General features: G+C 32.0%; 1 protein-coding gene across 4 annotated transcripts; it reads right to left on the bottom strand.

Moving 5' to 3' along the window:
- Window positions 1–1,400: 1,400 nt before the first annotated feature.
- Window positions 1,401–27,043, bottom strand: LOC139528726 (uncharacterized). Of its 4 annotated transcripts, none has more exons than XM_071324862.1 (2): window positions 26,688–27,043; window positions 1,401–4,866 (listed from the first exon to the last, which is right to left on the bottom strand). In XM_071324862.1, exon 2 carries the CDS (start codon window positions 4,802–4,804, stop codon window positions 3,767–3,769), a length of 1,038 nt encoding a protein of 345 aa, XP_071180963.1. In that variant the 5' UTR covers window positions 4,805–4,866; window positions 26,688–27,043; the 3' UTR covers window positions 1,401–3,766. The 4 variants fall into 4 exon arrangements, with proteins under 4 accessions (XP_071180963.1, XP_071180960.1, XP_071180962.1 ...); XM_071324859.1 differs by lacking the exon at window positions 26,688–27,043 and adding an exon at window positions 14,761–14,895; XM_071324861.1 differs by lacking the exon at window positions 26,688–27,043 and adding an exon at window positions 8,538–8,694.
- Between the last annotated feature and the right edge of the window lie 385 nt (window positions 27,044–27,428).

Here is a 27,428-nt window from a genome sequence, read left to right on the forward strand (position 1 = left end):
TGATATTTTGTGGACGGCTTATAGTTTGTTTTCTTTCATTCATGGTAATGTTTCCCACTTGTAGGGTTCGTGTTCTGCAAGCTTAGCGTTTCTATGTATGTTGCCGTTTGTTTTTATAGCAATTAAATTGTCTTGTTTTTTCGTTGTTTTCCTCTGATAGTTGATGTGTTACCCTCGTTTTTAGTGTGTGATCCGATTTGAGTTCGATTAATCGATTTATGACTATTAAACAGGGTATACTACTGTTTCCTTTATTTAAGTGTCCAATACAAGACTTTGTGGACGACTTCTCGTCTGTTTTCGTTCAGTCATGGTAATGTTTTCCAACTGGTAGGAACCGTTCTGTCCAATCTTAAGATTTCTTTGTAATACTCTGTAAACAGTTTCCCGTCCGTTTTTATTAATGTCCAACCTGTATGGTTCATGTTTCTTATCTTAAGTGTGTTTCTGTGCAAGTCTTAGATAAAGATTTCTGTTTTCTTCGTGTTGTATAATCTTAAAATTATATTTAATATTTTGTGCACAGCTTCTATCCTCTTTTCATTTATTTATGGTAATGTTTTCCCACTTGTAGGGTTCGTGTTCTGAATTCTTAACGTGCCCATGTATGCTGCCGTTTGTTTTTGTATCAGTTCAATGTTCTGTTATTCCGTTGTTTTGTCACCCTCGGTTTGTTTTTTATTTGTGACCCGGATTTTCTTTCGCTTTATCGATTTTTTACTATTAAACAGCGGTATACTATTGTTGACTTTATTTAGCTGTTCGATAGAAGACTTTGTGGACGACTTCTCGCCTGTTTTCTTGATTTCATATATGTTTTCCCACTTGTAGGATAGTGTAATTAATCTATACTTTTCTATGTAATACTTTGTGGACGGCTTCTCGCCTGTTTTCGTTCAGTCGTGGTAATTTTGTCCTACTTGTACGGTCCGTGCTGACCAATCTTTAGATTTTTATGTAAAACTCTGTTAACGGTTTCCCACATGGAGTTACCGTTACTTAATCTTAAGTTTCATATATAATTCTTTCTGGACGTCTTTTCTTTTTTTGTTTTAGTCATGTTAATGTTTTCCGGGTTGTGATTGGTCTTTCATAGAATTACTGAGTGGGATTGTCCATCCCTGGTTCCTGTTAAATCTCATCAGCATCTTGACCGGATTTATTTATTTAATGTTGAATATCAATAAAATCAATGATATATTCTTTATATCTAAGCAGGTGAGAAACGTCATGTTGTCTCCTTATTAGATACACATATAGATCTTGTTAGATGATGTTTCTGTAAATTGTTTGTGTGAATACGTCCATTGATTTGATATCATGTCCTTCCCAAGTTTTCCCCATGGAATGTGTGCAGCTGTTGCTATGACGGACTGGCCAAAGATAAAGGCATAAAAACATTACATAATATTTGATTTATTTTTATAACTATCATTTAAAATGATCACATACAGTTAAATAAATGTTCTACAATATTTTTTTCAATTTCATTAGAAATTGGTCACTAAATTTCTCCTCCTAACAAAACACTGCAAGGTTTGGAACCCTCGACAATCATACATATCAGTTTAGACGGATGATTTCTCTTCTCCAGCTTAATAGGTTTCGTTTACTGAAGAATTTTATAAGTTTGTAGAACAAATACAAATTCAACATGTTCAAACATGTTTCAAATGATTCATCAGATTTAATAATAATAAAAAAAGAGAATGATATTAAATAATAATTAGTTGATCGTGACTTCTACATACAAATAGAGTGCATCTGATGTTTAAAAAAAAAGATCATATTTTGCCTTAAATGCTATTAAACTTTAAAATAAAGCTCTGTATTAGATTCATACCGTATCTAAGTATCTAATAACCACTTACTTCATATGTTTTTTATTTTGATATTTACACGTTATTACTGTTATTTTTCAAAGATACAAAAATCTCTTAAATAAACTCCATTTGTTACAACGTCGTCAGATCTCCATTGCTATCACAAAAAAGTTCGACCCTTATAACAAAAAAATTAAACCTATTTTCTGATCATGCGCAGAATTTTTGTGTAAATTATTTGTAAAGTCTTTTTTGGTTTTATAAGAAATAAAGAATCTGAAGTCGATTCACAAAAAAACTTACGACTAAGATCAATCGTAAGTACATTGATTTGTTCATGACTTAAGACCAATCTTAGTCGTAAGTTTTTTTTGTGAAACCGACCCCAGAATCTAATCACCCTCCCTAACCATGCTAACGTGGCAATCTATTCTGATATTTTACCTGATTTTAATATAATAAAACTAATAATGCATCTAATCTGCACGGTGTTCTACAGTGTTTGTACTGTATCAATAGTTGGCTTAATTTGATTATCTTGACAAATAGAATTTACCGGGAATGTTTCTCACCCCTTACATCTATCTAGGGTGATATTGTCATCACATGAGCTTTAAAGCATAATCAAACTCTGTCATACTACCTCCCTGCAGCCACACAAGTGTCATACTACCTCCCTGCAGCCACACAAGAACAACTTTATCACATTTAAGTTGTGTATTGCAAAGCCAATTCACATGTTGTGTCTTTTTTTTTTTTAATTCTCAACTTATTTTAATCTTTGGTTTTCAAAAAAAAGTAGTCCTGACGCTGGATTTCTCTTTAGCGTAATTGACCTTGTTGTGTTTGGTACATTGATGAAGAGAATGCTCCAGAATAAATATAGTTTTCATATTACATTTTAGCATGCAAGTCTTTATATTTTAAACATATATCACAGTTACTAAATATCACAAAACAGTTATTTTAGTCTAATCTATAAGTTGATAACATCAAGGTGTTATATTATTAGTCTGTACACCCTTTCAAAATCTTTAAGGACTATACCCCCCTTTTGAGACATTCCAGGTCAAAATTGAAGTTTTTACTTTTACACAATAAATAAAATACAAGAATCATTTTTCTTTGAGTATCCAAATATCTTAATGAATTCAAGATTGTTTTTACCGAATGCAAGACAGGCACTCTGAAATATGAAATTCATGAATATTTTCACATCAATGAATATATAACCATGATAACAGTAATTAAAATTCACACTCAACTTTCATTTAAAAAAATGTTTACATTCATACACAAACACTTATAATATAAATATTTCAAATACTCCGACTAGAATGACGGACCTCAGTATTGCAGTGTTCTGGGCCATTAATTAATGCCCGGGCAAAGATTCTCAGCTATTAGAAAATAGCTTGTCGACATATAAACCAATGTAATGTTTCATTACCAGGAAAGGCTTTACAATGTTAGCAATCATGTTCCTTGAAGAAACTCACAAAATATTGTTGGATATAATATACAAATGTTCATTCTAGGCTGTAGTGTTTCCCGAATTTTAAAGAAAATGTTTTTAAATTTTTGTCACAAAATATAAAATTGATATGTTAAATTTAGTTTCAATTTCGACAAATTGTATTTATACCTTTCACCTATGGGTTTATGATTTTCTGTCTACATAACAGACAGTACAATATCTAAAGACAAGTTACCTTTTTAGATTTATTAAAGTTTTGTCAACTATAGTTTCTATTGCCATTTCTTCAGCATTAATAACGTTCAAAATACAAAACAAATCGGGGTTATCTTTCTTAGTACACATAATGCTGAATACTGGAAGAAGTTTTCGAACACAAACATCAATTAGTGTCTAATATATGTCTATAACTATCATACGGACATTTAACACTGACAATATATTAAATCTTATATGAGCACCTTAATCATGCTAGTCCAATTTCAACCTGAAGTTCCACTATATCCATAAGACATAGTTTTCCTTGTTTTTCACCACGAAGTATTTGGTCGATGTGAGAGTTTCTAGGTCTGAAGTCCATATCGTCTTTACATTTATCCGATATCAAAATATCCAAAGCACTCGATTTACCTTTGTTTGTTGACGATTTGGCACGCGAGAATAGAGATCCAAAAAATCTCTTCCTAAATTCATCAACATCCTCGTCGTCTTTCTCGGCACGTAATTCCTTTAGTATAGACGCTCGAAGCTCTTCGCCGTGGACTTTTGGACCGGAAGTAAGCTCCGGCAAAATGATATGGTCCATAGAAGGTTTGACATCTTCTATGACTACTCCCTGAGACATTTCAGCATCATTGGACATAGATTGAGGACTTGGTGTACGAGACGATTTAATATCATTACCTGAATGCTGAAGAAATGAGTTATCATAGGACAGATTGCGAGCGTGAGATCTCTTCTTTGGAAGTCGTTCAGCGTGTTTCGGTATAACTTTCACGTCTGAACTAGGAGTAGTATCTATTGAATCACTAGATGGATATGTATTAGTGGCTGTATATGTTTGACTAGATTTCCAGTATGGCTGATATTTATGTTCTGGTGATTTTCTTTGACTCATATCTTCACCGGAATAGTTTGTGAAAGACCTAAAAGGGTCAGTTGGTCCACCGTAACCATAGAGATTTGTGTCAGACGACGACCGCGATATATTCTGTTTATACTGTTCTATCTTTCTCCGTTTAGGATGAAAATGGTCTTGAACACTGTCACTTTGTTCTTGTAATCGCTTCTGAAACTGACCTCGTGGATATTCACCCGAGCTAACAGTTTCACAACGAGGCCTGAAACCTGCGTTATTCTGAGAGTCATTAGAATCCAATGACAATATATGTTTAAGAGGACAAGAACAGTTTGTGTATTGGCAGATTGGTTCTTCCATGTCTATATTTAGAACTTTTTTTTCCATTGCAGATTCTCGTTGACTTAAGTCGAGGGGCTGTTCCATATCCTCCACAACCTCTCGTGAATGGCGTAGAAACTGGGACAATGGACTGTTGTATGTGGAACCTGGAAATATAAATAAAATATGATATATCAAGATAAAACTTTCCAACCGGCTACAGAGCCTATGATGAGGGCAAGGTAATTTATAACAATGACAATTGGCAGTTATTTTGATAATCATATCATCTCAGTTCTAAGATGTTAACCCACAGTGAACGGAGTATAAATTGCGACAATGGACTGTGTTATGTGGAAGATATAAATATACACACCACAACAAAGGTGGGTGTATGGGTAGAAGGGTGGGAAGCATTCAATGTCAAGGAAATTGACACATAGTAAAGATAAATGTGGCCTTATAATGCTTATGAAAGTTAAATATCCCAAATTTACTGATTCAAATCTATTGGTTATATAAGCATCTTGAGCTTGAAAAAGTTTAATTGTTCCGTGTATTTTCAAATTATCTTTTGAAAAATCCATATTAGCCTAGTACATGTAGAATATACATTTATCTTGTTTTATTACGGTAACGAAATAGGTCTGCAGATTTGCTTTAAGTGCATTCCGAAAATTATTCTGTTAACATTTATTAGTTTTCTGGTGAGATATTTTTTGGCACATGATAAAATAACATACTTTTTGTCTTGATGTTTACTTTAAATTTCTAATAATCATTTTCAATGTCGGTACATCCAAACAGCTCACCAACCAAACAGAGAACTTATTGCCAGACGAAGGAGTTCACATGTCCGTATGTTCATATCAGACTCTAAACTTTGGGATTTCAAAAAAATTCAATAGTGTTCAGATCCAAACAAAGACTAGAAATTTGCAGTATGCAGTATCAGTGAAACTTATAGGGCAAGCAAGATGAAATTAAGGCATACATTTTACATTCAAGTTCCAACAGGTTTTTAAAAAGCTATTTTTTTTTTTTAAATAACGGCGGCGCAGAGCGATGACTTCCGATATACTGATTACTGCCATTCCAACCTCGGTATTGACATTTTCAGAACCTGAAAACACGCGCCCCAGGCTTTGACATTGGTCTTAACGTAGAAAATTTCCTGATCACCATCATTTACATGCTAGTTTGAAACATTTTACCTGTAAGGCCAACCAAAAAATATGTTTGATTTTATGAGAGTTTACTATACAACACTTTTTTCATTGTGTTTATGCTTAAAAATGGATACCAGTAAGTATTTAATGGTATTATTTAAAATCGTAACAAAATTTCTGGTGATCCCAAATTACTATAGGGATAAATTAACATACATACCGGAACCTCACTTATCTAGCTGAGGAAACTATTAACACACAATTGTTTTGATTGGCCTAATGCTAGATATATGTATATTATATATAAATGACCGGTGTTTGACTCTTCTTTTTAATTTCTTAATGCTTACTGAATCTCTTTGTTATTATCCATAAGGCCAATATTCTCCTGTGATCGTGGACTTTAAATAATTGGGCAAAGAAAGCACCCTTATATTTATGATGCGTAACATGGATGCCTATATAACGTGTATTAGCACATAAAGTACATAAATTATGCCTGGGTATTATTAAAGGTTTCATCGATCCATTGACCGCGCTTTGACCTCTGTCTGAAAGGTTTTTTCAATATTGATATCGTATGACCTATAATAGTTATCAAAATTACAATCTGCATAAAAATATGAATATAAAATACATTAAACATTAAAAATAAGAATGATCGGAATAAGAATTTGATTTGTCTAAAATCCAAACAATAGGATTGTTACAAATTAAAAAAAAAAGAAAGAATATTTTTACTATGTTTTATTTAAGGGATATTTATATAATTCTAAATCTAATACACAGTGTTTAACGTATGAAATTTATTACTTTGGACATTGGTAAAAATGGCATTGCATAAATGAAACTTAACGAATTTCAAAATTCTTGTGAGACTTGTGATACATTTGTAGTAGATAAAATGAAAATAAAATTTAATACCGAAGAAGTATGAATTAAATTCAATATACACACACATAAATTATTATGTACACTTGATTGTTGTTTTTGTTGTACAAATAAATAAATCTTATATTATAAAGTAATACAATGCTTATATTCCAAATATATATGTATATGCCTCTATTATTGTTGTTGTTACCAATTATGTAAATCAATTGTATCTGATTTTATGCCCTTTATGGGCCCTGTAATTTGGGAAATAAAAATATTCTATTCTAATCTATTCTATAAGCTCCATCATTGGCTATAGATGTCAGACTACAGTCAGTCCATCATTTAATGGAGATAAAAAAACAACATCTTCTTCATCTTCATAATAAAATTTAAAAACATAACAAAGATATTATAACTATATATATATATATATATATAGTCATTATATGTATTATTAATATATGGATTAATCGTGAATTTATCCAGATACAAAAAAGGGGGATTTAGACCAACCTTTCTTTAAAAAAAAATATTAATATCACGTTGTATTGTTGACTATATTTCAAAATATACAATAATTATCTAAGCACAATCGTTTCCGGTTGGGTCCCCTCACAATCACATCCCAAATAAAAGATTTCTGGAGCATGGACAAGCACCTGTTAAAAAATAAAATAAAGACCTGATTTACCTCTAGACTGGTCATTTAAGTCCATATTAACATCCGAATTAGAAAAATGCATCAGTAAAATCTACAACCATTAGTCCTCACAATGTAACAAAATGTTTCTTAACACCTTCAGCTCATCAGTCGACAATAATAGAATACATTTTAAGTTATGACAAGTTGTTATTGCTTTGTATCGTTCTTATACACATTTAATCGACTAGCGAATGTGTATGTGTATTAATGTACAAATATCGGACAACGACCGCAAGTAGGCGATGAACTTATAAACTTATTCATGATTGTTTACGGCTCTCTTGGCCTTTATTCATTCACACATACAACAAAAGGACGAAAGGCTACGAGGGGTTATTTAAAGGTGAACACTTTTGGATTATACCATTATATTTACAGTACATTAGGGTTACACACAGTTAATCTATTTTTAGAAATGTGTAATTAGTGTGCACCGCAGACAAATGATAGTTACTATTTTCCTTCTTAATCCAGTCGTAATTATTCTGAGGGAACGAAGGGCAGACTATCTGTTTCTGAACCATGTAATTCTACCATTTTCAGGCACACCTCCAAGAGGTTTAAGATGATAAATATATTTCCGAAAATGTAAAAGCAAGAGCCAAAATGAAAGAGGACTATGAAATGTACAATTACTATATAAGAAAGTCACATGTAAACAAGTCTACAAGATATAATGTGAAGGAAAAAGTGGTGAAGGAGGAACTAATTTGGTCAAATATTTGTGTACAAGACCTGTGGCAAATACATTTACTGATTCTATATTCATATATATATTTATATATTTAAAAACAATTGAAGTGAATTCAAATTTATTTATTATGATTATATTGATAACATTTGTGCAGAGACGATTTGTGGTAGTATGTATTGACCTGCCATATTTTTTCTCATTAAAATATTTTCAAAAACCGTTATAAAAAGTGTTTCCTGAAAAATTCAAGCAGTTCCTACATTTTGTCCTATGTCAGTTCAGGTACTGTTCCCATCTGATTTTTTTTTATTATTGACAAACTAATTCAATTCTTGTTACTACGTATGTTTATACTTTTAAATCGCTATTAAAAATTACATAAACTTTACTTACCCCTTAACATTATGAAGAAGGTTTAATGAACGAAGACATTCCAAGGTAAACAATAAAATACACATGTATACTTATTTAAATAACCCTATCTCTGAACTATTCACCGGCCATTGTACCTGGTAGTAATGTGAAGAAAAGTTTAGTAGGTCAATACTGTGACGTCAGATAAAAGAAAGATACATATGTATACATTAACACATATTAAAGTATCATGACGTTAAAACAGTTTTCTAAAGAGGAAATAAGGTACAAATATCTATAAAAATGTGATACTCATTTTATGATTCTAATTTATTAAATTATTTTAAATCGATTAATAATAAAAAAAAAAAACGAGACGATGCGATGCGGAATGCGCATTATTTGACAATTAAATAGCTAACAACTTTGTTTTTTTCTTTCAAACTCTTGCATTTGTTGTCTAGGTAACAAACAATTTATATAAAATGAATTTACTTTCTCAAATCTTAAAACTGGTAAATTAAAAGAAAGCATTTCAATTTATTTTCTAAAAACAAAACAATTTGGAACGATTCTTTTTATCTTATATTTTTTTATTATCTTAATCAAATATTTTATTTTTATATTTTAGTGTGGAAGTTTACAAAACATAAGACGTGGGCGCAGAAAAAAACCGATATCTGAGTCTTTTCTCATCTCAATCTTTAAATATATTGGTTTTCACGTCGGTAAGAAAGATAATAAAAGGTGATTAGCCGGTCAACTATTATTCATGTTGAATAAATGTGAACTTGGTTTGTTAAAGTTCGAAAATAAACATAATTGCATTGATTATTAACACGTCTGTCACGGTGTGAATAAAGTTGACAACGTAAGATAGAACATATCATAGAAGTCACTAACAGTAAATATTCAACTAGTATAGGCTTTAATATTTGTTATTGTAAAACCAGTTTTAGTTTGATAAACTTTCCATTTGTTAATGAGAACCAGTTTGAAACTGGTTTCAAACCAAAACTGGTTTGCCGTTTGTTATTCTCAAATCAAAACTGGTTCCAGAAACTATTCAAACCATGACCAAGGGTGGATTGTGGTTTCGGTTTAGGGTTTAAAATGGCAGCAATGTTGATGCAGTGTTGTGGTCGCGAAATTTTGTATGCAGATTCTATGGTCAAATTGATTTTTTTAAGGGATTTTCATGAATCAATACTAATATAATAGTAAAAACTTGTTGTGTTTGGTGTTTTATAACCCTACATGTATTTGTTTGGTCATTTATGTGTTACTGTTATTGCTATTTTTTTAGTCTGGCAGTTGTCTTTTTGTATAAATTGTCAATTATAAAAAAAAAGATGTGATATGACAGTAGAACACCCCTGTAGGATGATAAGCTGGATAAATACAAGTACACGGACAATAACAGTTATGGGGAATCTATTTGAAATTGAAGAGAAGGGATTTTGATTCATTGGTGTTTAACGCTACTTTCAACACTCACGATTAGGCTATAGCTAGTGGTCAGTTTAAATTAAAGATGAGGAATGAAGTAGAAATAGGACTTTATTATTCATTTTGATGAGGGGGGTCTTTAATTTTTCGCTAATCATGTCTATTTTCAGCTCTTACCAGGCATCCATCCCGGCCAATCCCAACAAATTAATAAATATCAAAAGAACCCCAAGGATTCAATCAAGTTTTGTTGATATCAAACAAAGTTTAATTTTGGACCACGATTTGGACCAACTTGAAAACTGGGCCAATAATCAAAAATCTAAGTACATGTTTAGATTCAGCATATCAAAGAACCCCAAGAATTCAATTTTTTGTTATGATCAAACTTAGTAATTTTGGACCCTTTGGACCTTAATGTAAACCAATTTGAAAATGGGACCAAAAGTTCATTGATTTCATTAAATTTAATTGATTTCTATTTACTTATACTAAAGTTATTGTGCGAAAACCAAGAATAATGCTTATTTGGGCACTTTTTGGCCTCTAATTCCTAAACTGTTGGGACCAAAACTCCCAAAATCAATCCCAAATTTCCATTAGCAGTCATAAACCTTGTGTCAAAATTTCATAGATTTCTATTTACTTAAACTAAAGTTATTGTGCGAAAACCAAGAATAATGCTTATTTGGGCCCTTTTTATACCTAATTCCTAAACTGTTGGGACCAAAACTCTCAAAATCAATCCCAACCTTTCTTTAGTGGTCATAAACCTTGTGTCAATATTTCATAGATTTCTATTTACTTAAACTAAAGTTATAGTGCGAAAACCAAGAAAATGCTTATTTGGGCCCTTTTTGGCCCCAAATTCCCAAACTATTGGGACCAAAACTTCCAAAATCAATCCCAACCTTCCTTTTATGGTCATAAACCTTGAGTTTAAATTTCATAGATAAACTTATACTAAAGTTATAGTGCAAAAGTCTACGGACGCCGCCAACGTGATACCAATATACGACCGAAATTTTTTCAATTTTTTGCGGTCGTATAAAAACAGACGAGCACCGTGACTAATAAAATCGTTGATCAAGTGCCCGAATGGATGTGATATGTATTTTCATCAATGGCCACTCTCGAACAGATATGACTTGTATTGTATTTATTGACTTGACTCCTCTTTTGTTAATCTGGTATTGTTGGTCATTTTTACTGTTTGGAATTAATCTCCATCACCTATCGCATGCCATATGGAGCCGACTGACAATTTCAACAGTGTCGTCCTATTTTGGGATCATGTATAAATTATCTATTTTGCTGTTTACAATCTCCTGCAGTTTTCCACAAGTTTTCTGAAGATCGTGATTTACTGATCATTATTGGTTTCTCTATTTTTTATTATTCAAAATATCAAAGGCAAAATTAAAAGAAGTGTTAATCATTAAAATTTAATGGCAATAACTGCAATTGAGAAGACGTCTGCAATTTTTTGAAATAATTGTTAAATTAAATGGAAGTTCTTGACAGTCTGAAAATTTCTTTTAAATTAAGATACCTAATGATGGCAGTGCCTAAGTTTGGGTACAATATTGTCCCAGTAGTTTCAGAGACGAATGATTTTGTAAAATCAACGTACAACGACGAAGGCGGACGCCAAGTGTTGGCAATAGCTCACACTAACTTATTGTGCTAGATGAGGTAAAAGGACATCACATACCATTGACGAGAGGGGGATTTAACGACCTTGAATACCCATGCACCGTGTGTTCCACTTTATAATTGCACTACACAAAGACAATACTAGCTCTTAATGTCGAAATAGCCTCGATCAATATTGACAACAGCTTCGACATTATTCCTTCTGTCGCATTTGAATATTTTTTTTATTTAAAAATCGTTTCACATCTTCATTTGAATAGAAGATTGGTATTAACACGTTGAGAAGTTGTAAACTAAGGAGACACATACCATAACCACAACATAAACTCGGGGTTATTACAAACTTTTTAATAAATCTATGTTTCTTGTACCTGGGTCTTTTCAAAAGTTAATTTATGACCAACCAGTCAGTTTAAATAAGTCAGGGCACTACAGGAATTTTTATTGGTGCAAAAAGGTTGACCGAGAAAAAAAAAAGGTTGACCGAGAAAAAAAAAATGAACACAAAAGTAAACTAGTACACTAACCGTATAGTGCAAATACACTAGTATCTTCGTTTGGGTTGAGGTATCATCCTGGATCTAGCAATTCAGCCGTAAAACGGTGCAATTAAATGAACATGGGTGGCATATTTCAATTTGTAGCTATTCAGAACGTCAACCTTTTAACGCGTACATATAGTTAAATTCTTTATATTTGTATGTTGTTTCTGGAGGACTCTCAAGTAAACTGGTACTGCTGATGGCATTATTTAACTAGTAATGGAGGACTCCCAAGTAAACTGGTACTGCTGATGGCATTATTTAACTAGTAAAGATAGTGTGTGGTGTGTATTTGCTAATACCTTGAAAGCCCGTTGTCATGATCAACGTTTTCTTGTAAAAGTTTTCTTTGTCAATTTTTTTTTTAAGTGGCAACCGTCAAAGAAATCTTGATCATAACCTTGACGGACTTGGAAGGAATGATCATAACCTTAACGGACTTGAAAGGAATAGAATATCAAGTATTTAAACTTGAAAAAACCAGAAATATTCCAATAACACTTGGGTTTCAACCAACTTTTTGATGAACTTAAAAACTTTGATAGTGACAACCGATTACTTCTTCACTGAAATTTTAACTTCATATCTTATGTTATATTTCCTATATTGTAAAATTTCATCCATATGCTTGGCCATATCATCGTGTTTTCTTCTCTGTGACAACACTTTCTTATAGCTCCGAGACTTCCAGCCTTGCTATTCAAGCCATATCTTTTATTTTGACTGCCAGCATCAACACGACTCACCTTTGTTTCAATTTAAGCATGCCAGAATAGACTAAACATTATCACTGATCTTTAAAAATCCCCTTTTGAAATTTGTTATAACGGATATTCCATATTGGTCAACCAACTCATGATGTCTTCCGTAAAATTTTAGAAGTGATGATTTAAACTTCACCATTTGGAACTCTTGGTTTAAAATTGAAAAAGGTCACACATTTCTCCTTGCTTTATTTTTTATCACTTCTCTCATCAAGCCAAAATTGTAATGATTTAAAATAAAGAGAAACGACCATCCTCCACACACATGGCCAAGAAAACACTGATATACAATTTCCTATTCAGATGAATTAATAATTACAATAAAAAAGTTCTAAGGTTCACGTATTAACTTTTTTAAGCACTTTGTTCTATTATTAACAAGTGAATGTACAGCTAAGAGTAGTCGGGACCACTCTTACAAAAAATATCAAGTGAAGCTATTACGAATTGTTCTTGGTACACCCCTAAGTTGCTAAGTTTGTTTTAAGAACACTTAATAATTGACCAAAATTTTAAGAATGATTTTGTGTTACCGGAATTAGTAAGATCGCTTTAAGGTAGACGTTAGAATCGTTCTTAAATCATGCACTTTTTCAAAACATTAAGGGCTGTCAATCATTCTAAGATAGGTCTGAGGTTCTGTCTTGTTACATTCTTAAATCTTAAGACGCCCTTTAGACGTTCATAAGACATAAGAATGGTTCTTTTTACCGACACCAGTACCATAGATTAAGCTTTAAAATAGAAGCATGAAAAAATGTCAAATAATTCAAACGATTTTTGTGCTAAACAATTAACGAAAAGCAAATATAACAGACAACAACCGTCAACTACCATTGTACGCCAGGCTCTTGGAACAATAGAACAAATAATGGGGCGTGGTCAAACATGACCATCCCTAACATAGTAAAGGTGTGCAACATCAAAACATAAAATAAAACTGAAAAAATTCAGATGGTTAAGGCTACTTAGATATAGGAAGATGTGGTGTGAGTGCCAATGAGACAACTCTCCATCCAAATAACAATTTATAAAAGTAAAATTATTTGCAGTTATAGAAAGTCAGTACATAGCCAAAATGAAACTTATAAATAAATCGTATATGTTGCTTAATGACTTAATTATCAATCCGTACACTTCCAACTGATTTTGCATTAAAATATACAGACGTATACACTGTATATATATATATATATATATATATATATATTATAGACGTCATACAGTGTGTTATAATGTATAACGTATAACAAAGCCAAACACTTACACTGGTTTTACATACATTTTATAACTGATTCGGGAACTGATTAATTCTAATATGTTTATTCATTTATTCCAATTGGCATGCAGTTCCTCTCAAAAAAATTCATTGATCCATTTTAAATCTTTAGCATTATTTATTTTCATACAAAAACATGAATATTGAGTTAAAATCAATTCAAATATATCTGATCATGTTTAACATATTGTATTTATAAATTTGACACACATTTTTGACTTCGTCAGAAATATGCGTTTATGCATCTCCCCAGGCACAATTTTTCCGACATGGAAATGTTTTAATACTAGTGTAGTTCAAACCTCACACACTTTAAAGAATATCAAAACAATTCGTCGTTTATTATTAATTTTTGTATGCAAATTGATATGGAATGCACCTCTTATATCCCCCTCCCCCAATCCCAACTTATTGGACAATAACAAAGACTAGCCTATTTCAATTATTTTTTTCCCCATTCATCATAAATAACTAGAGTTATGAATGAAATAAATAAAATCTTAAAAAAAATGTGATATATACTTTTTAATCAATCTTTCGCCAGTCGTTGTCAAATTAAACAAATGTCCTACCTTGAAACCGGTCATGATAATATGGATCTATATATCTCCTCGGATAGACCGTATAAAAACGATGTCCAAACATTGTTGGTCTCGCCACAAAATGGGGACTATTCATATCATACATCTTTTATCTGCCTGATTCTTGTATTGATTTTCTCCACATGTCATCAACGTTGTGTATATACTTTTAGGTTAATGCTATGCATATTCTTAAGGTTAGTGCATTCAGGTTTAAGAGTTAGTAGGACATATCTTCCACGAGGCTACCAAGGGGTCGGACTAACTTGATGATTATGTAGTCGGGTTGAATGGTTTATGACTTCCAGGGCTCTAACGGGGATCAACTAATGTTAACTTTTATTATACGCCCGTCAAAATTTTGACGGGAGTTATTATGGTATACAAATGTCCGGTGTCCGTCCGTCCGTCTGTCGTACAGTCCGTCTGTTTGTCTGTCCGGCATAAACATGTCGCACCGTAACTTGAGAACGACTTATCCAAATTTCATGAAACTTAATATAGTTGTTTCTTATGATGGTCAAATGATGTGTATACTTTTTGGTGATAATAAAATTAAAACTTTTTGAGTTACGGCACTTTGTAACTAAAACAGGGGGGTGTTTTTTCACATGTCGCACTGTATCTCAAAAACGATTTTTGATTATTGCTTAAAACTTTACACACTTCCTAGTTATATTAATCTTAAGATCTGTATACTATTTTGGTGATGATTCTAAATTTCATTTTTGAGTTATTGAGTATTTTGTAAAAAAAGGGGGAGTTTTTTTTACATGTCGCGCCGTATCTCCAAAATGACTTATGGTTATTGCTTTCAACTTTACACACTTCTTTGTTATATCAATCTTAAGATCTGTATACTTTTTGGTGATGATTCAAAATTTTATTTTTTTGAGTTTTTGAGTTATTGAGTATTTTGTAAAAAAAAGGGGAGGGGTTTTTTTACATGTCGCGCCGTACCTCAAAAACAATTTATGATAATTGCTTTAAACTTTACACACTTCTTTGTTATATTAATCTAAAGATCTGTATACTTTTTGGTTTTGATTCAAAATTTTATTTTAGTGATATTTAGTTTTTTGTCGCTCACCTTGGTCTATGTGAATATTAAACAAAGGAAGCAGATGGATTCATGACAAAATTGTGTTTTGGTGATGTTGATGTGTTTGTACGTCTTACTTAACTGAACATTCTTGCTGCTTACAGTTATCTCTATCTATAATGAACTTGGTCCAGTAGTTTCAGTGGAAAATGTTAGTAAAAATTTACAAATTTTATAAAAATTTTATAAAAATTGACTATAAAGGACAATAACTCCTTAGGGGGTCAATTGACCATTTCAGTCATGTTGACTAATTTGTAAATCTTACTTTGCTAAAAGTATTCGGACGACGACGACGACGTAGACGACGACGCCAACGTGATAGCAATATCCGACGAAAAAATAAAATTTTTGCGGTCGTATAAAAACAGTAAAATTTCTTTAAAATTACCAATTTAGGGGCAGCAACCCAACAACGGGTTGTCCGATTCATCTGAAAATTTTCGGGCAGATAGATCTTGACCTGATAAACAATTTTACCCTGTCAGATTTCCTCTAAATGCTTTGGTTTTTGAGTTATAAGCCAAAAACTGCATTTTACCCCTATGTTCTATTTTTAGCCATGGCGGCCATCTTGGTTGGTTGGCCGGGGAACTGGACACATTTTTTAAACTAGATACCCCAATGATGATTGTGGCCAAGTTTGTTTTAATTTGGCCCAGTAGTTTCAGAGGAGAAGATTTTTGTAAAAGTTAACGACGACGGACGACGGACGCAAAGTGATGGGAAAAGCTCACTCGGCCCTTTAAGCCAGGTGAGCTAAAAAAAGAGGAAAAAAGGGGGGGGGGGGTCATATGTCCCGCCGTATCTGAAAAACAATATATATGGTTATTGCTAAAAACTTTTTCGGAAACTATGTACCGATTATCAGGTTATCTGCATGTTGATATCGTAAAATATCAGCTGCGAGACATAATATGAAGCTTTTTGTCGAGTGAGCGGAGCGAACGAGTTCAAAAAGCCTTCATATAATGTCAAGCAGCTGATATTTTACAATATCAATATGCAGATAATCTGATAATCGATTTATCGGGCTATATTTGCGTGTTTCAGAAGTGTTTTCTTTGTTTCACCAGCACACAAAAGATGGCTTGATAAGTTCGGGTCAAAGTTATTAACGTCGGTTCAAACATTATGACGTCGCTGATATGTCCGGGTCAAAGTTATTAAGGCCGGGTCAACGTATTTGACGTCACAAAGACATGATACGGAATAATATTAGGTAGCACTCCACAGTTAGGTGTGTAGTTTCGCATTTTGGCCCCTGTGGATTTTTCAAATATAAGAGCTAGTGTGCAATAAAATTCATTTTTGGATAGCTGAGTATTAAAATAGCCTTTGTATTGGGTTTATATGAACATCAAGATTATGTAATGTATGTAATATAGGCTGTTTTCTGTATGACAGTCCGTATTTGCATGTCCCTACCATACATTGGTCCGGCAATTAATGCAATGTTTTTTTCCAACTTTTTATCGCACGAACTTTGTGATTGGATTTTACGAAAAAATGAGGCGAAAGACACCCATTTTTTATTTGATCATTAGGAAGATTTATGAAAACAGTTTCTAAAAAGGTATCACTCAAAGGCATTGAAATTCTAGTTTGATCAAAATTTTGGGGGGATATGTGACATGTCAACCCCCCTTTTTGCAATATTTTATGGTAAATAAATGCAGAATGTTGCCATGGATACACATAAAAGGAATTAATTTTCACTCTTTTAACTTTTGAAAATCAAATCTATGGAATATACTGATTACATACATATGCACATGTACAACACAAACAGTTAGGTTAATGTATTAGAAATCCAGGAATAGGAGATGATAAAACATTTTGTGGCTCATTTTTAATTTTATTTTCTAACTGTGGAGTGCTACCTTATGGCACATCAGAAAGCACAGAAATGCACTTTTTAAGATAAAATTTACCACAAATCTTAAGTCTTTTATGTTCTTGATTTAGTTCTGAAGGTAAAAAATCTGCTAGGAATGCAATTTATGTTTATTTTATTGTTTACTGTCCTTAGCAACCAAATATACACATTTTGACACTTAGACATGTTGCGGTCTTAAATTTGTACTCAATTAGCTTCACCATTGTAACCAAAGAATGCGCTTTATATGATATCCTCAGAATGTATCGCTTTATATTTTTGAATGCGAATAAGTCAAATAAACATTTTTAGCAGGATTTTATATTATAATTTGGCATTAATTAAATTTAATGATGCCAGTACTGCTAGAAATTTATACCCTGCTTGAGAGCTTCTAAACCAAGGTTAGGTATGCTATTTACAGCAAAATTGACCTATAAGTGCTTTCAAATACCTAAAAATTGTACAATTTGTCCTCTTTGAAGGTAATTTTATGATTTTAAATAAGATAATGGGAAAAGTTTTAGAAATTTACCCCAAAAATGAGACAGAATTGAAGTTTTTCACTATGATCCAGCATTTATTTTTAAATCACTTTTTGTCGCGTTTCAACATCAACTGCTAACCTTCATAAAATCTTTATTACTGAACCAATTTTAAAAACTAAGGTACCATTTTCATCGTAACAGCCAGTAGAACACAGAAAATATAATAAAAATTGAGGCAGGAGGGGGAAAATTTCACCTTAAGGTAGCACTCCACAGTTAGGTGTGTAGTTTCGCATTTTGGCCCCTGTGGATTTTTCAAATATAAGAGCTAGTGTGCAATAAAATTCATTTTTGGATAGCTGAGTATTAAAATAGCCTTTGTATTGGGTTTATATGAACATCAAGATTATGTAATGTATGTAATATAGGCTGTTTTCTGTATGACAGTCCGTATTTGCATGTCCCTACCATACATTGGTCCGGCAATTATTGCAATGTTTTTTTCCAACTTTTTATCGCACGAACTTTGTGATTGGATTTTACGAAAAAATGAGGCGAAAGACACCCATTTTTTATTTGATCATTAGGAAGATTTATGAAAACAGTTTCTAAAAAGGTATCACTCAAAGGCATTGAAATTCTAGTTTGATCAAAATTTTGGGGGGATATGTGACATGTCAACCCCCCTTTTTGCAATATTTTATGGTAAATAAATGCAGAATGTTGCCATGGATACACATAAAAGGAATTAATTTTCACTCTTTTAACTTTTGAAAATCAAATCTATGGAATATACTGATTACATACATATGCACATGTACAACACAAACAGTTAGGTTAATGTATTAGAAATCCAGGAATAGGAGATGATAAAACATTTTGTGGCTCATTTTTAATTTTATTTTCTAACTGTGGAGTGCTACCTTATGGCACATCAGAAAGCACAGAAATGCACTTTTTAAGATAAAATTTACCACAAATCTTAAGTCTTTTATGTTCTTGATTTAGTTCTGAAGGTAAAAAATCTGCTAGGAATGCAATTTATGTTTATTTTATTGTTTACTGTCCTTAGCAACCAAATATACACATTTTGACACTTAGACATGTTGCGGTCTTAAATTTGTACTCAATTAGCTTCACCATTGTAACCAAAGAATGCGCTTTATATGATATCCTCAGAATGTATCGCTTTATATTTTTGAATGCGAATAAGTCAAATAAACATTTTTAGCAGGATTTTATATTATAATTTGGCATTAATTAAATTTAATGATGCCAGTACTGCTAGAAATTTATACCCTGCTTGAGAGCTTCTAAACCAAGGTTAGGTATGCTATTTACAGCAAAATTGACCTATAAGTGCTTTCAAATACCTAAAAATTGTACAATTTGTCCTCTTTGAAGGTAATTTTATGATTTTAAATAAGATAATGGGAAAAGTTTTAGAAATTTACCCCAAAAATGAGACAGAATTGAAGTTTTTCACTATGATCCAGCATTTATTTTTAAATCACTTTTTGTCGCGTTTCAACATCAACTGCTAACCTTCATAAAATCTTTATTACTGAACCAATTTTAAAAACTAAGGTACCATTTTCATCGTAACAGCCAGTAGAACACAGAAAATATAATAAAAATTGAGGCAGGAGGGGGAAAATTTCACCTTAAGGTAGCACTCCACAGTTAGGTGTGTAGTTTCGCATTTTGGCCCCTGTGGATTTTTCAAATATAAGAGCTAGTGTGCAATAAAATTCATTTTTGGATAGCTGAGTATTAAAATAGCCTTTGTATTGGGTTTATATGAACATCAAGATTATGTAATGTATGTAATATAGGCTGTTTTCTGTATGACAGTCCGTATTTGCATGTCCCTACCATACATTGGTCCGGCAATTATTGCAATGTTTTTTTCCAACTTTTTATCGCACGAACTTTGTGATTGGATTTTACGAAAAAATGAGGCGAAAGACACCCATTTTTTATTTGATCATTAGGAAGATTTATGAAAACAGTTTCTAAAAAGGTATCACTCAAAGGCATTGAAATTCTAGTTTGATCAAAATTTTGGGGGGATATGTGACATGTCAACCCCCCTTTTTGCAATATTTTATGGTAAATAAATGCAGAATGTTGCCATGGATACACATAAAAGGAATTAATTTTCACTCTTTTAACTTTTGAAAATCAAATCTATGGAATATACTGATTACATACATATGCACATGTACAACACAAACAGTTAGGTTAATGTATTAGAAATCCAGGAATAGGAGATGATAAAACATTTTGTGGCTCATTTTTAATTTTATTTTCTAACTGTGGAGTGCTACCTTAAGAACTGAACAGAGTGATATAGACAGTGGGACGACCGATAATATACAAATATAGCCTTTGTATGAGGTCGATACAAGGATATATTGACCTGAAAGAAGAATATTGACTGAGGACAAAGTCCGAGGTCGATATACTTCTTTGGGTCGATATATCCTGTATTGACCTCATACAAAGGCTATATTTGTTATATTATTAATTTCTGACCATATTTGTAACAAAATCGTCATTTAGGTTTGTTGGAATTTTATAGATATTACATTGTCTCCTTGACAATAAAAACATATTAGTTGTTATTTCATTTACTTTTTATTTTTGACATCTTATGTATTTGAAGATTTTTTTCGTCAAATAATCGATCACAGCTATCATGTGTTTCAAAACGTTAAACAATATCCTGAAATTCATTACATGACGTCACAAAGTATATTGGTTTTTAGATATTCTAAAAATAACCGTGCAATATGCTTTTTGCAGGTCAATATGCGTTTTGCTATCTACCGTTTTCTCTCTACCTTCGAAAATATAGTTTAACATGTGACTATCCCTAAACGAATCAAATTTGTTAAAATATACGAATTAATAATATTTATGATTATTGCATTAAACTTCCACCAGACGTCGGGCGTATCATGCGCTCATGGCGCAGCTGTTTATTTACATTCTGGCTAAAGGGTCAAAAACGCTATGTTCGTAACTTGTTACACGCCGATACATATGTAGGTCAGTATAGAACATATTCATTTCGACTACATTACAGGGGACAACTAAGGATAGGACGGATGAAAATAGCTGATGGGCCAATATGATAAGTTTGCGACGGGTGCAAGTTGTCATTAGTTACAGGCGAATATATATAGGCCATAAACAAATCTATAGGACATATTTATGATGCCGGGCCCGTGGGGATGTAACGGGGTACAACTAAGGTTTTGACCAGATAATTCAGGATCAGTATGACAGATCATGACACATTCATGACGGGTAGCATACCGATACGTGGGTCAGTAAAACATGATTTAGACGGATATATAACAGAAACAACTCGTGATTAGACTGATAATTTTAGTCAGGCTGAAGGGTCTGTTTGACCGGTGGTTTAACTCGTTCATGTTATATAACTATCTAATGAACACGTAAATTATGTTGAACAAAATATTTGTTTAGTGAAAAAAGTTATCATTCCAAACACATATTGTATAAATTGAACGTGCTTTTTATTGTTCTCCTTCGACTTGCAACAGGTTATTGGAACGGTTTACAAAATTTAGGTCCACTCACTGAAGAAACTTCCTAAAGGACACTTCTTCCATCAATGTCTCTTGTCATAGCAGGAAATGTTTCAAGTTTAATGTCAAATTTCGATTTATCCTCAAGACACCCGATATTATTTTTTTTTTCTTATAAATATAAATGTAAGTAAGCTTGTATTGTACTAGCTGACATGATTCCAGCTTGCATTACTATTTTTTTTCGGATCAAATTTATTCTTATTTAAAGCTGGCGTTATATTTTTAAGTTCTTTTTGTGTTTTTAAATTATTAAATTTTCTGGTTATGATTATTGAACACTTGTTATAGTATAATGACAGAACTCACCGTTTTATAATTCGCCTATTATCAGATTGTATCAAAGTTTGTGATGCTAATATTCACGGTATATAATTAAAAAGTGTTTAAGATTTTCTGGTTATGCTTATATGACATTTTGAACACGTTGAATAACACAACGCATCGTATTATATTTCTTTTATTCCATTAACAGTTTATAACGGATTGAACAATATGTACATTAACCTTGAACATGTTGAAAATCTCATGATTAAGACATCGGTTCTCCATTTTAAAATAACTGACGATTTTCGCATGCATGGCTCTAATCCAAACGTGCAACAGTTGCTTGGATTTAGTTATATACGGTATATGAAGTGAAAAGGTAACACGGATTCGAGATATATATAGGAGAGACAAAAACATAACTATCCGATCTTTTAAGATGTATATTTAAACACGGCAATAATAATAATAATATATTATAGAGTTGAATGTCTCTTTAAGTTCAGGACTAAAAATTTAAATGAGAATATTTGAGAAATGAGGAAATCATTTACCCCAAATAAACAAGAAAATGAAACAATATCCAATGAAAGAAAAATAAATTGGGAATATGTCCATTGGACACAGATGATGCCCCTCGCTTGCATATCATATACAGTTGTAAAGGTATTATATATTATAAAGAACGGACGTACAGACGGTCAAGGATATTAAATGCCCCTCCGCTACGGCGGAGACATAAAAAGGAAGAAACAATACCCGAATGAAAGAAAAAATATGAACAATAATCCCATGAACGAAATACAATTAAAAAGACAATATCCACATAAAAAAATTCAATGAAAAGACAATACCCCCCAAGAGGGAAATAGAAGGAAAAGACAATTACCCCCCCCCCCAAATAAGGAAATAGAAGGAAAAGACAATACCCCCATGCACTTGCCAGAAGAAATACAATAATACAAGAAAGAAAAACTAAACCCATGAAAAAAAGAAGAAAAAAAAAGCAGACAAATTATAAAAAGAACGAAGAAACAATACAATAAAATAAGAAAAGTAAATATCGGAATTAACATGGAAAAACTGGGTTTTACATGTTTCCCTTATAGTTTTTTAAGTAGTATATTTCTCTATTTTAACTTGTAGAATTCCGATAAAAAATAAGGAATATTTTGGAAATTAAATAATATTTTATATACATAAAGAAGCTTTTACTTGTCTAACAAGCAGTTGGTGGGGATAAACGTATGAAGAAATACGCAACAAATCTAAAAATTATAAAAGAAATATCAGGCCGACTTTTGTCCCTTATTCATGCATAAAGTCAAGACATTATTCATTATTATTCAAATTGCAAATTATAGTTCATAGTTATCAAAGATGGAACAAATTACCAACAAGTCTTTAAAGTTAGTCGGCGACTGTAAAACTTAATTCTTTATATCTGCCAAAAGAAGAAAACAAGATACGTTTACATGTAAGGAAGACAAAACATGTCTTTCAATGTGTTGCAAGATTATTAAACGAACATGGCATCAAACCGGACATGGTGACTGGTCCATTAGACAAATGGACGCCCACGCAGAATGGTTTTACTGACAGACTTTCCATATTACATGTATTAAATTTACCCTAGTGTTCTTACAGTTCATGTGAAAACATATAGCTATGTTCTTCAAACTTCAAGTTGGCTTTTTTATCAACTTTTATAGTGAACTATACGGAATAGTTATTTCTCACTGTTGAAGGCCGTACGTTTACCTATAATTGTTTACATCCACTTCATTTGAACTCTGGTGGATAGCTATGTCATTGGCAATCATATCACATCTCCTTATTTTTATAAAGTCTGATCCTACCAATTGATATAGACTATTATAGTGCTAACATGTTTATTTGCCATGTTTGAAGCATTGAATTTATTTAAAATATTTGCCACTGGAATACGATTGCTTGGAATACTAAGGTATTATTGATATTACCTACATTTCTTTATATCCAGGATTATGAAAAATCAAATTGCAGATATTTTTAACATTAAACATATTAGATAAATAGATATACACCTTTTTATATCATACGTCATTTTCTCAATCCTTGACCAAGAAAGATCATCATAATGATGATACAAATAAATGCACAAAGATATTTTCATAGCTTTGAGATTGAAAATCGAAGTAGAATAAAAATAACAGAGATGTACACGACCAAAATAATTTAAATTTAATACTTAATACATGTTTATCTAAACAATTGATTTAATTGACTTTATCATGTTTATTGTATTTGCGTTCATTCATCTGTGACACGCCTTCTTACATTCAATAACAACATTGTATAAATTAGCATTTTACTTGATCATGTTGATAGTTGTATTTTCTGGATAACCAAATCATAAAAGTTGTTGGGAATTTGTGTTTACAAACATGATATTATTGATTGATTATTTTTTAACGTTAAAAAAACATATACATAACAAGTTTTAAATGTTTACTTAAAAAAAACCTGAAATAATACTATAATTCTCTCAAATTGTTGTAGAGTGTCCGAGGTGATGACCGTCGGACATTTCTTTGTTTGGGTTATACTTGATATTTTATCATATTTCAATAATGTATACCATTATAGGTTTCATAACTTACTGTTTTTATGGGCGCACTACGTTTGCGCGCATTTGGGGATTAAAATGTTTTACGTTTGCGCGCAGCTTTTGATTACATTTGCGCGCATTCATTTAACAGGTAAACTCAGGTAAAAATATAAATAAAAATTAAATTAAATTTTAATTGACTATATGTTTTTTTTAATTTTCATAATAAATATGACTATCACTTTTTAATTTTGAAAGTATTTCTTAATTCAAATTATATATTGTTCATATTGAATTCTAAAATAAATTATAAAGTGATCAATATGAACTCCGTAGTATAGCTTTAAAAGACATTCATGTAACTTCATTGCGAATATTTCAGAGTGAAAAGTGTTTCAACGAATAGTGATCGTTTTTAAAATTAGTTTAATAATTTAAGTTGGTTAGTAAATTAGACCAAGACACAAACCTGGAGTTTCGGCACGTACCGAAATGTAAAGTAATGAATTTATCAATACTTTTACCTTTAAGATTAGCTATGTTATAGAATTTCAACATTTTTATCTGTATATATTTCTACGATTTAGTGCTTGTGCATAACAAAACGGACTCACCTTGCTCGAAATCCCACTTCCAACTCATCTTTGGTGAGCAGGGGACTAAGGGGACTAACGGAATGAGTACTTATACTTGTAAATAATTGAACAAATTATAAATAAATAAGAAGTATAGTATTTTACCTGAGTTTACCTGTCAAAAAAATGCGCGCAATTGTAATCAAAAACTGCGCGCAAACGTAATGATTTTTGCGCGTAAATGTAATGGTAATGCGCGCAAACGTAATGCACCGGTTTTTATTATCCCCACGGCAATGCAATCAACTCAATACATGGTGGCGTTCAAATGTTTTCTTACAAGACTGCATTAATTAGACACTTGTAAGATGTTTCTTTGCCAATAATGAGATTGCATGCACAGCTAGGGTCAAAATGTAAACAATTATTATATTGTCTCTAAATGAAAACAGTAATAAAATGGCAAACAATCATCTTTTATTTTTTATGGCCTCCGTCATTCATTTAATAATTTGTTTTCAATTAATGTTGACAAACTGAAAATAACCCCCCCCCCCCCCCCACCCCAAAAAAACTACTACATGTATGACATTGTTAAGTGCATGGATCTATTGATTAAGGGTTATATATATTATGTAATAATTTCACCAGTTGCACTTATATACCATGTTTACTGTTTCATGTTTACAATGGCATGTATGCGATTTGTATTTCGATCTACCTTGTAGGGTTCATCATTAGCCCCAATTTTCATTATCCATATAATAAAACTTAATTTCGTTAAAAAGGGCAACAAAAAAATGTTCTTTTTAGGGTTTTCCATAACCTTTTTTGGTAAAGTTTATTACCGCTAACGGCACGGTTATTTCTATTAAATCTGTACCCAATATCTCTCAGAGTCGTATTATTCCACCCGTATGTATGGTACCTAACTCTCTTTTGATACTAAGGTTACCCTAACAGAGTCGTATTATTCCACCCGTATGAACAGTACTTAACTCTCTGTTGATACTAAGGTTACCCTAACAGAATCGTATTATTCCACCTGTGTGTACGGTACCTAACTCTCTTTTGATACTAAGGTTACCCTAACAGAGTCGTATACTGCAACATTGCAGATTTGTCAATAAAATTTCAAATGTATCTGTTTTTTTAAATTAATCGTTTGATAGATACTCCAGGACCTACACATTGTCAATTTTAGCACATCTGTGCTTAACTGTGAACGTTATGATATAAGCAAATATGCAAACTTTACAGAAAGGAGGGGGATAAAAATAAGGTAAACATTACCAATTAGTGTTTACCAAAGTTTACACTTTTGTACTTGGTTGCGCAATTTTACAGAAAACCGAGCAAAATATACAATAAATATATATTGAACAATAAATTCTTACCTTTTTCAGAAATATATACTTTCTCTACTAAATAATACGACTAGATTTATCATTTATTTCCCGACTGTTGAATTCATCTGACCTGTATATGACACAGAATTGTATATTTAGAGCTCTCTGGCATGCGCAGAGAACAGATTTTCAGTTAGGTCAATGCCCGTTCACAATAAACTTATTGTAGAACATCGACCTTTCTCGATAACGTCTGTATTAGTTCTATGTAATTAAAAGTGACCTGACTGATTTTCTTTCAGGTGATGCCTAAGTATACTAAATATTTGATTTCAATCAATTTAATTCAAGTCGGATTCGAATTTGAGAAGGTAATAGACAAGTTTTATATTGAACCGAAATGCACTTGATATCGACCAGAGAAGAAACAAGGTCATGTAAGATTTACGTAATGCATTAATTATTACAGGCGTTACAAGCTGAAAACAGAGACATTGGGTTATCATTTCAAGCTACAGATATAAAGTTTTTCTCATCTGAGATATGGATTTTATGATATTTTAAAACAGAAGATGATAATTGGCGTATACAGTGCAGACTTGTGTTGGAAATTTACAAGAAGTTTTATAAAACTAAGTGGTTTTATTATTTGATAGAAAATGTTGATTTACTTGATGTCGAAAGAACAATAACGTATATCCCTTTATTGATATTTACACGTATGACCTTAGATGGCCTTAGTTGGATTTCGTCTTGAACTCGTGAAATTTACAAAGTGTTTTCATGTTT

This window comes from Mytilus edulis, chromosome 6, assembly GCF_963676685.1.
Source record: "Mytilus edulis chromosome 6, xbMytEdul2.2, whole genome shotgun sequence".
In the NCBI taxonomy this organism is placed as follows: Eukaryota; Metazoa; Mollusca; class Bivalvia; order Mytilida; family Mytilidae; genus Mytilus; species Mytilus edulis.